This window comes from Schistocerca serialis, chromosome 7 (genome assembly GCF_023864345.2).
Source record: "Schistocerca serialis cubense isolate TAMUIC-IGC-003099 chromosome 7, iqSchSeri2.2, whole genome shotgun sequence".
Lineage (NCBI taxonomy): Eukaryota > Metazoa > Arthropoda > Insecta > Orthoptera > Acrididae > Schistocerca > Schistocerca serialis.
Window position 1 is genome coordinate 152,153,631 of NC_064644.1, and position 15,361 is coordinate 152,168,991.

Consider the following 15,361-nt stretch of genomic DNA (forward strand, 5'->3'; position numbering starts at 1 on the left):
CCCAAATGCATTTTCCATATACTCGGCGTAGGGGTGTAAGTGGAGATATTTCTAGTAATGACTCAGAACAGTGTACTGAACAACATTACATTGCATGTTTTCAGGTTGATTAATACCTCCAAGTTCGCATGGCACAAGCAAACTTTTAATGTTATTCACCCAGGCAACTCGCACGGGGTTGCCGTGAGGTCTGAGTCGCCTTTCCACGGTTCACGCGGCTCTTCCCGTCGGAGGTTCGAGTCCTCCCTCGCGCATGGATGTGTGCGATGTTCTTAGCGTAAGTTATTAGATTAAATAGTGTGTATGATTAGGGACCGATGACCTTAGCAGTTTGCTCCCTTAGGAAGTTACCACAATTTTTTCAACTTTCCAGACTGACAGTAGGTCAGGTATGAAAGTGTGGACGCATACATACAAAATGGGAGTCTACACTGACATTCCATCTCGCGGCACAGTTACGAACAAGCAGAAAACGTCAGGCAGTAAGTTAAGTGATGTTGTTTGTGTGCAGACTCTTATACGCAGAGAATTGGGTACTTATTAAGGTACCAAATAGCGGAATATCTGCACCTGCACCTATCATACCCTGTATATGGAATTTAGATTCCAACGTACTCTGTGCTGTTGGTCTGAAATGCTAATCATTTCTATTTCTGAGGACGTGTTTTACTTCGTACAAATTTGATTTTTGTTGCAATGGCCTTCATGGTGCAGCAACTGTAGTAGCCAGTAGAGTACGTAAGTCCATTTTGAGGGAAGCTTCTCAAGTTTCATCTTGGGAGCGCCAGTGTGGAGAATCAGATGAGCAAAGCATCAAATTTAGAAATGTTACTTGTTTGGGATTTCTCTAAGAAGCCACACTGGTATCTTTACTGCAGTTTACGAACATTTATGCGTTCTATAAAGAGATATTTAAAATACCCACCAGAGTCCATTGTTCGTGGTCAAGTATAGGAGCGATTCGCGACACCACCGTCAGTGGCGAGAGTGTCACATGTACTGGACAGTGCCTTTGAGGCTGTAACTTGCCTGGTTTCGTCACACAGACTCTGGAGTGAATCGCATACTAGTTTTAGACCAGACGCTTGTCTATACCCGGCCTACAAGAGGCCACATGGAAGTCACACTGTCGGCCGACGTGGCCGAGCGGTTCTAGACGCTTCAGCCCGGAACCGCGCTGCTGCTACGGTCGCAGGTTCGAATCCTGCCTCGGACATGGATGTGTGTGATGTCTTTAGGTTAGTTAGGTGTTAGTAGTTCTAAATTCTAGAGGACTGATGACCTCAGATGTTAAGTCCCATAGTGCTCAGAGCCATTTTAACAATTTTTTGGAAGTCACATTTTTGTTCTTTGTCTTTTTATATTGATGGTGAGAAGTTCAGAACTAAAAATATCAATTCCCAAAAGCAGTTCGATGCAACTGCAAAATACGCCCTCCCGGCTAGTTGTGTGGTCTGACGCGCTGCTTCCAGAGCGGGAAGGCGTGCCAGTCCACATCACGAATCCGCCCGGCGGATTAGTGTCGAGGTCCGGTGTGCCGGCCAGCCTGTGGACGGTTTTTAAGTCGGTTTGCCATCGGCGTCGGCGAATACGGTTTGGTTCCTCTTATTCCGCCTCAGTTACACTATGTCTGCGATTGCTGCGCAAACACTGTCGCCACGTACGCGTACACTATAATTATTCCACGAAAACATTTGGGGTTACAATCGTCTGGTACGAGACGTTCCCGGTGTGGATAGGGGAAGGGAGGGGGTTGTCCACTGGGGTCGAACCGCGCAACACCCGTGGGTTCCGTGCTGCGCAAACACTGTCGCTACGTACGCTTACACTATAATTACTTCACGAAAACATTTGGGGTTACAATCGTCTGGTATGAGACGTTCCCGGTGAGGATAGGGGAAGGGAGGGGGTTGTCCACTGGGGTCGAACCGCGCAATACCCGTGGGTTCGGTGCGGGGAGGGCCTGTTTTGGGGTTGTGAACCACTGAGGGCTACGGGCCGACGTTTCTAGCTCCCCAGTAAAATACACACAACTGTAAAATATTCTCGAGAAGAATGTCTTTGAAGTATTGCGTGACTCCGTAATATGCTAATGCAACGTCATTTTTCCAACTGCCCCCTTCGCTCTGTAGTAGAGTCTTCAAGTACCATGTGGGTAACCTGCGTTCGATTTCTGGATACGGCAAAATTTTGAATTTAGTTGCATGATCCATGAGCAGTTCTGTAAAACTTAAAATGCTCAGGGATGAGGAAAACTGTTATTTGTAATGTTTTTTAGTTTAAACAACTGTTACTAACAATCTTTATAAGATGCTGATGATAACTGGATTTTGTGTTCGATACGTAATCAGAAATTAAAAGACAAGCATTTAACATAAAATGGCAAATATACATGTGTTAAATTCGCACATATTCGATGAATTTTGTATTTCAGTGAAGTAGGTATTCGAACCGAAGGAAAAGAAGACGAAAAGTGTAATGACCGACACGAGACCCATTCGTGATTACAAGTCATTTTCCATGTTTATGCATTTTATGCTACACGGAAACGCTAGTAGGATGTGCACCTCTGCTTAAAAACTCATATCGGCCTGGCATATAACCCAAGATTCCTATTTGGTAGGCGACCATGCTTCTATAGAGTCACGCTAACTGACGAGAAATAGCTACCTTACTTTAGGATATTCAAAACTGTCGGAAAACTGCGAAGTCGTTTTCCTCGAGAATTTTTCACAGATACATGGAACTGCTTGCGATAACTGATACTTCAGTTCTGAACTTCAAGTACCATAAATTTAAACCTTGACCATTTGCGAGTAGGACTCGTGCTCTGGAGGTTCCGTCCACAAACTTAATTGTATATGTAGACAGCTTATTCATCACGGGAGTCGAGAATATCAACGACTTCTGCCTGTTATCGACATTGATATTGGCAAGAAATCGGTTCTGAGAATTCCAAGACTTTCGAGAATGAAAAAGTTTGAAGTGTGGAGTTAGATATTTCTTTCGTGTGACGTAATACAGATTATAATTTTCCAGATTTCTTTCCTTTACCTGTACAGTTAAGAGTTCTTTCTTCCAAATTTTATGGTTCCACATCAGGCGGACGTTCTCTATATGTTTTAATGAGTGAATTTGCGCGTATCAAAATATATGACATAAATGGCCGTATCTTTTGATTTCATTGTCTTACAAGCTGAAGTTTTTACAAAGCCAAGGAATAGTAGACATACGTGAAGCACACACCGACGGCAAAAAAATCTCAACAATAAGAAGGAATTGAGCGACATAAACGAAAGTCCGTAGGCGTGTTTCTACATCTGACAGATTATGTCCGTTAAAATTTCCTCCAGTCGCGTAAGAGTGGCGCTAGTAGCACCGCTACGAGGATTCAAACCAGGTTTGCTTTAAATGCACACTCTTAACAGTCGTGAGCGTTAGTTGCCTTTGAGATTTGACGAAGTAAGTTGATGTTAGTCAAGAACGCCTTTAAGGCTACAACGACGGCATTATCGATAACTCACTGGGTTTGAACGACATCGTGTAATAGGGCTACAAGCACCTGGATGTCCATTTTGCAGTATTGCAGAAAGACGTGTCAGAAATGTAGCCAGTGTACACCTTTGCTGACAGCGGTGGTCACCAGAATGTACGATCGCAAGAAGACCGCGCTCTGGACGGCCAGGAGGCACTACCGAGAGTGAAGACCATCGTGTTCGGCGTATGGCTCTGGCGCAGCGTACAGCACCTGCGGCAGCTTTTTGACCTCCAGTTGACACCGTATTGACGTAACGAACGGCTAAAAATCGGTGGCTTCAGGGACAGCTCCGAGCCAGAGGCCCTGTAGCGTACATTCCACTGACCACAAGCCACCGCCGTTGCCCAAGCGACAGCTCGTTGGAGGGCACGGTAGAGGTCTGTTGTGTTTTCTGATGATAGCTGGTTCTGCCTCGGTGCCAGTGACCGCCCTGTATTGGTTGTAAGGAGGCCGACAGAAGGCTTGTACCCAACCTCTGGTTATCCCACGCAGCCTGATCGCAAATTTGTTAGTCAATTCAGTAATTCTATCTGTTGTGCTGCCATTCGTGAACAGCTTTCCAGTAGTGTTTCCCAACAGGATAATGGTCGCCCACATACCAGCTGTTCGAATCCGATGTGGTCTACAGACTGTGTACATGTTGCAGTGGCCTGCTCGTACATCACATCTGTCTCGAATCGAGAACATACAGGACATCATAGGACCACAACTCCAGTGTCATCCAGAACCAGCATTAACCATCCCTGTGTCGACCGACCAAGTGCAACAGGCATGTAACTCTATTGCACAAACTCACTGTCACTGTTAAAGATTGCTCCCGGCAAATTTCATGACTCAAGGTGAACGAGAAATACACTATTGGTTTTGATGAGAGACCCTGTGGGTATAAAAATTTGGTATAACTGGACGTTACTTTTGATTGCACTGATTTAGAAGCTTCAATATTTTGCGCAGCCAAGTGACGTAGATCTTAGTACGTGACATAAATTTCAATTTCTTTCATCTACCCGTTCCAGAGAAAAGGGATTTTAGAAGTTAGACAGTGAGAGACAGATAGAGCTGACGCTGAAGCGCCAAAGAATCTATTGAAGGCATGCGTATTAAAATACGGAGATATTTAAACAGGCAGAATACGGCGCTGCCGACGGCAACGAGTGTAGAAGACAACAAGTGTTTGGCGCAGTTGTTAGATCGTTTACCGCACCTACAATGTCAGGTTATCAACATTCAAATGAGATCGAACGCGATGCCACAGTCGGTGCGCGACCGATGGTACACTGCATCTCCGAGGTAGCGATGAAGAGGGAATTTTTCCGTGAGACCATTTCACGAGTGACCGCGAATATCATGAAACCGGTAAAACAGCAGATCTTCGGCATCGATCTTCGGCATCGCTGCGGCCGAAGAAAAATCCTGCAAGAATGAGACCTACGACGACTGAAGGGAATCGTGCAACGTGACGTAAGTGGAATCCTTCCGCAAATTGCTGTAGATTTTATTGTTGGGCTATCAACAAGTGTCAGAGTGTGAACCATTTAACGAAACATCATAGAAATTGACTTTCGGAGCCGAAGGCCCACTCCTGTACCCTTGACGACTGCACGACACAATGCTTCACACCTCGCGTAGGCCAGTCAAAACCAACACTGGACTGTTGACGACTGGAAAAATGACGCTTGGCCGGATGAGTCTCGTTTTAAATTGTATCGAACGGACGTCATGAATCCGTGGACCTTGTATGTCAGCAGGAGACTGTTCAAGCTGGTGGAGGCTCTGGAATAGCCTACGGCTTGTGTAGTTGGTGTGAAGTGGGACCCCTGATACGTCTAAATACGACCCTGACAGGTGATATGCACACTGTGTTATCAGCAGTATCCGGACACCCCAAAAACAAACGTTTTTCGTATTATGTGCATTGTGCTGTCATCTACTGCCAGGTAATCCATATCAGCGGCCTCAAGAGTCATTAGACATCATTTGACAGCAGAATAGGGCACTCTGGGGAACTCACGGACTTCGAAAATGGTCAGGTGATTCTGTGTCACTAGTGACATGTCTGTACCAGAGATTTCCATACTCCTAAACGTCCCTAGGCCCACTGTTTCCAATGTGATTGTAAAGTGGAAACGTGAACGGTCACGTACAGCACAAAAGCGTACAGGCCCACCTATTCTGTTGCCTGACAGAGGCCGCTGAGGGTTGAAGAGTGTCGTATTGTGTAATATACACAGACATTTATCCAGACCATGACACAGATTTCCAAACTGCATCAGTATCCACTGCAATTACTATGACATTTAGGCGGCAGGTGAGAAAACTTGGATTTCATGGTCGAGTGGCTGCTCATAAGCCACACATCACGTCGGTGAATGTCAAACGACGCTTTGCTTGGTGTAAGGAGCGTAAACATTGGACGACTGATCAGAGAAAAACGTTGTGCTGAGTGACGAATCATTGTATACAATGTGGCGATCCGAAGGTATTGTGTGTTTATGGCGAATTCCTGGTGAACGTCATCAGCCAGCGTGTGTAGTGCCAACAGTGAAATTCGGAGGCGGTGGTATTATGGCTGTGTTTTTCATGGAAGGAGCTTGCACCCCTTCTTGTTTTGAGTGGCACTATTACATCACAGGCCTACACTGATGTTTTAAGCACCTTCTCGCTTCCCACTGTTGAAGAGCAATTGGGGGATGATGACTGCATCTTCCAACACGATCGAACACCTGTTCGTAATACACGGCCTGTGGCAGAGTGGTTACACGCCAGTAGCATTCCTGTAATGGACCGGCCTCCACAGAGTCCTGAAAAAGGTTCAAATGGCTCTGAGCACTATGGGACTTAGCATCTGATGTCATCAGACCCCTACACTTAGAACTACTTAAACCTAACTATCCTAAGGACACCACACACATCCATGCCCGAGACAGGATTCGAACCTGCGACCGTAACAGCAGCGCGGTTCCGGACTGAAGCGCCCAGAACCGCTCAGCCACAACGGCCGGCCAGAGTCCTATCTGAATCCTATAGAGTACCTTCGGGATGTTTTGGAACACCAACTTCGGGCCAGGCCTCACCGACCGACATCGATACCTATCCTCAGTGCAATGCTTCGTGAAGATTGGGCCTGTCATTCCCAAGAAAACTTCCAGGACCTGATTAAAAGTATGCCTGCGAGAGTGGAAGCTGTCATCAAGGCCAAGGGCGGGCCAACACCATACTAAATTCCAGCTTTACCGATACAGGGCTCCACGAACTTCTAACTCATTTTCAGCCAGGTATCTGGATACTCTTGGTCACAAAGCGTACGTAACCATCTTGTCTGCTCACCTGCATCCATTCATGCCAATTGTGGATTCCGACGGAGTTGGTTAAATCCAGTAAAACAATGCGACGACCCACACGTCCAGAATTGCTACAGAGTGGCTCCAGGAACGCTATTCTGAGTTTTCCGATGACAACCAAACTCCCCAGAAATGAACATTATTGAGCATATCTAGTATGCTTGCAACTTGCTGTTCAGAAGAGATTTCCACTCCCTCGTGCTCTTAAGGATTTATGGACAGTCCTGCAGGATTCATGGTGTCAGTTACCTCTAGCACTACTTCAGACGTTAGTCGGGTCCACGCCACGTTGTGTTGCCGCACTTCTGAGTGCTCGCGAGGGGCCTACAGGATATTAGGCAGGTGTACCATTGTCTTTGGCTCTTCAGTGTATAAGGGTTCCGTTTTTGACGATTGAGGTGTGGAAGTGTATTGCCGTGCAATCAGCTTGTTCATTCGGTATCCATCCCCGCGTGCACTTACGTTCACTTCTCATGGGGCAGGTTGAAATCCGGTGTTTTTGACGGGCGCCACGTGCCATACTATTCCGCGCTCATGCCGAGCGTTTCTTGAGAACCCACTGTTCTCGCCACACGAGATATGAAAAACTTGGTTCACCTGAAGCTTACATGTACTCGAGAGTTAGTGGCCAGTGCGGCTGTGCTGACCTTCGCGATGCCGCGGCCGCGGGCGGCAGGGTCCGTGGCGAGTTTCTCGACCTCCCAGGAGCGCGACGCCCCCAGCACTTCTGGCAGGCTGGAGACCTGCACGAGGTGCGCCCAGAAGCGCAGGAGCGTCGCGGCGCGCTCGTCTCCACAGTCGTTGGCCTTCTGCAGCAGCTTCTGGCGGGAGTCCTTCGTCACCTCCCCGCCAAGGCAGACGCCCAGCAGGCGGTCGGTTCCGTCCACGGCCAGCAGCGCCTTGCCGGCCGACAAGTCCCCCACCTGTAAAGGATTTCAGAAGCTCCTAGAGCAAAATGTTAATCGGTACTCTTCAATGAGATCATTCGTCGCTTTGCAGCCCTGCAGACGGAGTGTAACTACGGGGCAGGAAATTTCGCGAAAACGACCAAGCGAAAATTAAAAAGCCGAAATCCGTGGTTTTACTGCAATTTCGCGAAATTTGACATCTTTCCCGTTCCCGTGTTAAAAGATTATAAATCTGAATACTGATTTTGACCTCTTTTGTCAACTGTAAAACTGCCAAAAAATCTTAAATGGACAGTTGATTTTCCGAGTAAACAACTGAGGACGTACACTGAAGCACCAAGCCTTCAGGTCCAGATTGTATACCGATTAGGTTCCTTTCAGATTACGCTGATACAATAGCTCCTTACCTAGCAATCATATACAACCGCTCGCTCACCGATAGATCTGTACCTACAGATTGGAAGATTGCGCAGGTCGTACCAGTGTTTAAGAAGGGTAGTAGGAGTAATCCATCGAACTACAGACCCATATCATTGACGTCGGTTTGCAGTAGGGTTTTGGAGCATATACTGTATTCAAACATTATGAATCACCTCGAAGGGAACGATCTATTGATACGCAATCAGCATGGTTTCAGAAAACATCGTTCTTGTGCAACGCAATAATGGCCGCTATCGACAGGGGATCTCAAGTTGATTCCGTATTTCTAGATTTCCGGAAAGCTTTTGACATTGTTCCTCACAAGCCACTTCTAAATAAGCGGCTGGCCTATGGGGTATCGTCTCAGTTGTGCGACTGGATTCGTGATTTCCGGTCAGGAAGGTCGCAGTTCGTAGAAATCGACGGCAAATCATCGAGTAAAACTGAAGTGATATCAAGTGTTCCCCAGGGAAGCGTCCTGAGACCTCTGCTGTTCCTGCTCTATATAAATGATCTGGGTGACAATCTCAGCAGTTCTCTTAGGTTGTTCGCAGATGATGCTGTAACTTACCATCCAGTAAGGTCATCCGAAGACCAGTATCAGTTGCAAAGCGATTTAGAAAAGATTGCTGTATGGTGTGGCAGGTGGCAGATGACACTAAATAACGAAAAGTGTGAGGTGATCCACATGAGTTCGAAAAGAAATCCGTTTGAATTCGATTACTAGATAAATAGTAATATTCTCAAGGCTGTCAATTCAACTAAGTACCTGGGTGTTAAAATTACGAACAACTTCAGTTGGAAAGACCACATAGATAATATTGTGGGGAAGGCGAGCCAAAGGTTGCGTTTGATTGGCAGGACACTTAGAAGACGCAACAAGTCCACTAAAGAGACAGCTTACACTACACTCGTTCGTCCTCTGTTAGAATATTGCTGTGCGGTGTGGGATCCTTACCAGGTGGGATTGACGGGGGACATCGAAAGGGTGCAAAAAAAGCAGCTCGTTTTGTATTATCACGTAATAGGGGAGAGAGTGTGGCAGACATGATACGCGAGTTGGGATGGAAGTCATTAAAGCAAAGACATTTTTCGTCGCGGCGAGATCTATTTACAAAATTTCAGTCGCAAACTTTCTCTTCCGAATGCGAAAATATTTAGTTGAGCCCAACCTACATAGGTAGGAATGATCATCAAAATAAAATAAGAGAAATCAGAGCTCGAACAGAAAGGTTTAGGTGTTCGTTTTTCCCGCGCGCTGTTCGGGAGTGGAATGGTAGAGAGATAGTATGATTGTGGTTCGATGAACACTCTGACAAGCACTTAAATGTGAATTGCAGAGTAATCATGTAGATGTAGATGTAGATGTAGATGTAGAATCTGATACGGGCATGCGAATTCAAATACAGAGATATGTCAACAGGCAGAATACGGCACTCCGGTCGGCAATGTCTATATAAGACAATAAGTGTCTGGCGCATTGTTAGATCGGTTACTGCTGCTAGAATGGCAGGTTGTCAAGATTTAAGTGAGTTTGAACGTGGTGTTGTAGTCGGCACACGAGAGATGGGACATAGCATCTCCGAGGTAGCGATGAAGTGGGGAATTCCCCGTACGACCAGTTCACGAGTGTGCCGTGAATATCAGGAATCTGGTAAAACATCAAATCTCCAACATCGTAGGGGCCGGAAATAGATCCTCCAAGAACGGGACCAACGATGACTGATGAGAATCGTTCAGCGTGACAGAAGTGCAACCCTTCCGCAAATTGGTCACACAGACACGTATTACGTCTATGTTTACAGCTCCGTATTACTGACTCACCCAAAGGATGATAATGAACTCTGTTCATGCTGACGTGGCAAAGAATGCATTTTGCGCACAAACGGCGGGCCTCAACCATGTAAGGTATTCTGAAGCGATACAGATTCCTTCATAACGTTACGGAAAAGCAAGCTGCCGTGCCAGCAGAATATGTGGAGACTATCAAATGTGTAGTGTAGCGATGGAGGCAGTTTTCCTTCCGTGTACCAACCCCGGACGGCTGCTTCCACACTAAGATGAGGTATTGATGGATCGGTGGCATAATGACGGGAGAGAACTTTGAAATCAAGGCAATGATTTCTTCTGAAAAACATTCAGCAACGTATAGTTGTAAATTTATTTCACTTTAATTGATTATATTTAACAGGATTTTGTATTTTAATAATTTAAGGAAATCTGATCGATGATGTCAATGAACAGAAAGTAAATGACAGGAGTAGTTTCATTTTCAACATGACACGGAAAAACAATGAACTAAAACAAGAAAGAAAAAATATCACAAGTGTCTTGAATAATAAGCCACTCACACCTAATCCCTAAATCGGCAAAAAATACTGCTAAAGCTGGCATAAAATAACACCAAAGTTAGATTAAATAACATCGATATAGGCGTAAAATAATACCGACATTGTTCATAAAATAAAACGGTTTCCTCCTGTCCGTAAGTACGAGGGTGTGCTGAAAAGTAATGCATCCGAACTTTTATTTGAATATCCTTAAAGCTAGTTAGATAAAACAAACGTTATATCTTTATTCTTCACGTCCACACATCCCCAACCCGTCTGCCCCTAGGGAGCTCCGAGTTGTAGCGCGTAACATGAGAGTGCGCAACGTAAATTATGTCGGTTCTTGAGAAATGGCATGCTGTAATCAGCTTTCGTATTCGAAGAGTTCGTTCACCCAGGGAGGACCCTCTCCCTTAGTGTGACAATGCCAGACCATAGAGAAACGTTGAGACATCTTCAACGGTCGCCGATCATGCTCCATGCTGTCCCGACTGCCCCCTTCCGATTTTCATCTGTTTTCAAAACTTAAAGAACACCTTCGAGTGCTCCACTTCGGTAGTGATGAAGTGGTGGAAGCAGAGCTGGGGCTGTAGCTCCGTCAACGAAGTCAAACGCCCTTCAGTGGTTGTATCACGAACTGGTCTCTCTTTGGGAGAAATAAGTTCGTTTCCAGGGTGTCTATGTTGAGAAATAAATATGCAGATATGAAGAATAAAGATGAAGAATGTTAATATCGTTTGTTTTATTTAAAAAATTTTAAGAGTTTCCACATAAAAATTTCGGAGGCACTAGTTTTCAACACTCCCTCTTATAAATGGCGCCATTTGGTCGTGTGATACTTCACTGCTGATGTAGTTCATGACAGTGGTATGCACGTACCGGACTGTTTTGTGGAATGAATCAGATGGGTAAACGTAGAGACATAGTTGCCGAAAGAGTCTATCATTTTTGGCTGCACACATGATAACACGGCAAACGAATTTGCTCTGTTTGTTGAATATCAGTATCGATTGCCCAACGTGCCTACAAAGAATTATGTACCACATGTAGCCATATATCATGGTGTGAGAAATGTGATCGTAACTTTTCCAGGCCAGCAGCGAATGTAGACGACAGTAACGCCTGCCTAATGACAATCGGTTAGAAACCCAACAAGAACTGCAGCAGTCTGTGAATGCAGACTCACGTCAACTAGTTTCCGAGGAAATATACAGAATGGAAATAAGTGATAATGTCATTCAAAATCTGGTAGCTTGCAAAAGTCTATTGCTCACAATGTTACATAATACTGCACATCTTCAGTGAACGATATACCACAAAAATGAACAGCAGTTGTTTAGAGACATGTACTGTGGTCCCATTAACTGCGATTTAACATCTATCCAAATGATACAGGACGTCGAGTGCACCAACGACCCAATGAGGAGCTAAACTCACAGTGTGTGAATGGTTAAGGTGATTCTGTAATATTTTGAGCTTTCTTCCATACCATATTTATTTCAACACTAGTTGTGAACTGCAGTTGCACTTGAACATCAGTAGTTTTTTATGGTGAAAGCGGTAAGTCAGCTGCTGTACGTGTAATAACATCAGCAGCCTTCATGTGTCGGCCTGTTCGGATAAACATAATTCGTGATGTGCACCCCACTCCCCCCCCACCGCCCTCCCCCCAAGTCTGTGACAATACTCGATGCATCAGCATGCACAGCGTCACTGCCAAACAGTGTGTAGAGAGGGCTATGGGCAGGTGCGCTCTTCTCTGTGTGTGTGGGTGGGTGGGTGTGGGTGTGTTTACGGATGTTCAACGGCGGGATTATGGGCGTTCTTCCACATTTTAAAAGAAACAATGTGGATAAAATGGCTAAAATTGTTGACACACAGAGAGGAGGAAACCGAGAAAAGTAGACACACTCACTCACTCACTTCCACCTAACTCGTGATGAGCCAGACAATCAATCTGTCTCGCACACTTGAGCTCACTGCTATGCGTTGTGCTGGTAAAGTAGCTATATACTGTATCACGTGTAGGTTACATAACAAATAGTGTTGAAGAATGGATTAAACTGATCGAAGTATTGTGTAAGCACTGTATTTATTATTTTGAATCGTATTACTTAGCACATATCAACCAATAAAAACTTTTTCACACATATGACAAAGATCAATTGTCAAAGAGTAAATAGCCTTTTTCAAAGAGTAAATACAATTCCCCTAATTACAGTTTTTTTCAAATCAGTAAGTATCTTTTACTATACGCTTTCCAAAGTAACCTCGTTCTTCAAGCTATTTCTGTGCCAAATTTCCTCGAAACCAGTTCAGTGTGTTAGTTGTGAGAACGTAACAAGCACAGCAACTTTCACATTTATAACATAAATGTGAATAAAACTTTCAGGTATGGTATTTTTATGATGTTCCAGTTTGGATGAAATAAAGCCTGTACGGTGCCCTAAGCTATACTCATGTTACCTGTGCAAAGCACACGAAAGAGATTAGCGTGTTCCAACAGAGAAAGAGACACATACGACAGTTTTAGATCATACTTTAATTCACGATGTCTTTTTATTCGTTGATCCGATTTTGATGAAATGGAGCCTACACGGTGTTCCAAGTTATGCTCAACGTTCTTGTGGAAACCCTGCGAATGAGGTTAGTGTGATTACACATAGAAATAGACAGATACGACTGCTTCAGATAAAAAATTCAATCAAATTCTTTTCCCTCATTCGATTTCGATGAAGTAAATGCCCAAGTTACCAGTGAGAACACCTTGAAAATCTGTGTATCAGTTAGGCACATTAGCGTGTTCAAACAGAAAAAGAGAGAGATATGATGGTTTCAGATTAATTTTACACACGATCCATTTTTTTTTTCGTGATTCGATTTTGATGAAATAAAACCTGTAAGTTGCCCAAGTCATGGTCAAGTTACCTGCCAAAGCCCCACGAAGATTCATCTTTCACTTTTGCAGATTGGTGTGTTTTAACAGACAAGATGGTTTTACAGATTTATTGTTAACATAAATTCTTGGTAACCAGGTACCCTACCCTCTACATCTACATAATTAATATGCAGTAGACAGGTCCGTCTTCGAAGTGCAACAGATGTGTTTAGAGGGATGCCCGCATACAGTCCAGACTTTAGGAACGCTCAGGTGACCTGTAGCAACTAGATGGTCTCACTAGATCACCCATTCATAATCACGTACAAAATGTCTACGAGACTGCCGGCCGGTGTGGCCGTGCGGTTAAAGGCGCTTCAGTCTGGAACCGCGTGGCCGCTACGGTCGCAGGTTCGCATCCTGCCTCGCGCATGGATGTGTGTGATGTCCTTAGGTTAGTTAGGTTTAATTAGTTCTAAGTTATAGGCGACTGATGACCTCAGCAGTTGAGTCGCATAGTGCTCAGAGCCATCTACGAGACTTGGAACAGTAGGTGAAATGTAGCTGCCAAACTCATCACAATATTGTAGCTTCGGGGGATGTAATTATCTCTCAGTGGCTTCAGCTGGAAATTGCATACAGCATGAAACTTGTTGACTGTTTCTCTCGCCAGACCGAGTACACTATTAGGGTCGTTGGTGGCGTTAACGGTATTAGCTTTATGTTTCCTGTAGTGAACATTTTTTTCTCTTGTACTAATTACATTATTATTTAATACTTCTTAAGGATGGTTCAAACCAGGCGAGTAATTTCGTCAATTGGTGAGTGATTTAGTAGCTTAAAACGGCATGTGTTCGACTGTGCGTTCTCACACGGCTCGTTCGGCGTTCGGCAGTCATTTGTCAATTGATACGGCGATCGTGAGGAAAAGCGCTAGTACAGTTTAACTTGTGGCATAAATGGGTCCAGCGTTTTCCTTGCAAAATGATTTGGGGGCGACGGCGAGTTTTAAAGTAAAGCTTATTCAAAACAGATAAATCAAGATATTATAAATTTAAAGAAGAGAATAAAAAGTGAATAGTCAAAACAATCTGGCTGAAACATAGAGTATCTAATGTTCTTTTTATTGAACTGTCAGTCAAAGACCCAAAAGATTTTTTTTCCACATTACAAAAAGAACGAGGTAATATTCAGATCACTGATGCTGTTCAAAGACAGGCAATACCTGCAGCACGAGAAATGCCAATTATGTTGCATTTTCTTGCTACTGAGTGCAGTAAATGGATTCTGACACGTGCCTTCGACTAGGGAAGTCAGCTGCTTCTCTGTATTGAAACAAGTTTCGGGGATGCGGGTTGTCATAATCATGTCGCTGTAAAATATTTCGACTGTGCACCTGCCAGTCATTCTCAGGTGAGCCATCAAAGACTGATGAAGACTTCCTCCAGCGATGTATGCATTGGTTAAGATTGCAGAACCACACTGTCTTATGATTAACCTCTTTTTAATTTCATTCTCTCGAAATGCCAACATTCCCTTCTTCTTTCCAACTCAGGGATTGCTGCTACCTTGGCTGTTAATTTTTGTGAAAATGAAAATTCATATTCCACAACAATTTCCACTCTACAAAAGCAGTAAAAAACTCAACGGCCATATGACCACTACAGTGGGCCATGTTGCTGAACCGTAAGATTCATATTGCAATGACAAAAGTCATGGGATACCTTCTTTTGCCCGGTGTACGGCAGCAGATCGATGCGCCTTCCGTTGGATGCCCCCTGCAGACACATTAAGCCATACTGCCTCTACAGCCGTCCATAATTGCTGAAGTATTGCCACTGCTGGATTCTGTGCATGAACGGGCCTTTCGATTATGTCCCATACATGTTCGATGAGATTCATGTCCGGCGATCTGGGTTACCAAATCATTCGCTGCAATTGTCCAG

General features: G+C 44.6%; 1 protein-coding gene across 1 annotated transcript in view; it reads right to left on the reverse strand.

Moving 5' to 3' along the window:
• Window positions 1-15,361, reverse strand: part of LOC126412940 (arylalkylamine N-acetyltransferase-like 2) — a 184,406-nt gene that overhangs the window by 90,318 nt on the left and 78,727 nt on the right. The window contains exon 2 of the mRNA XM_050082832.1: window positions 7,527-7,802. Coding sequence (XP_049938789.1) covers window positions 7,527-7,802 — 276 coding nt within the window. The remainder of the gene's footprint in view (window positions 1-7,526; window positions 7,803-15,361) is intronic.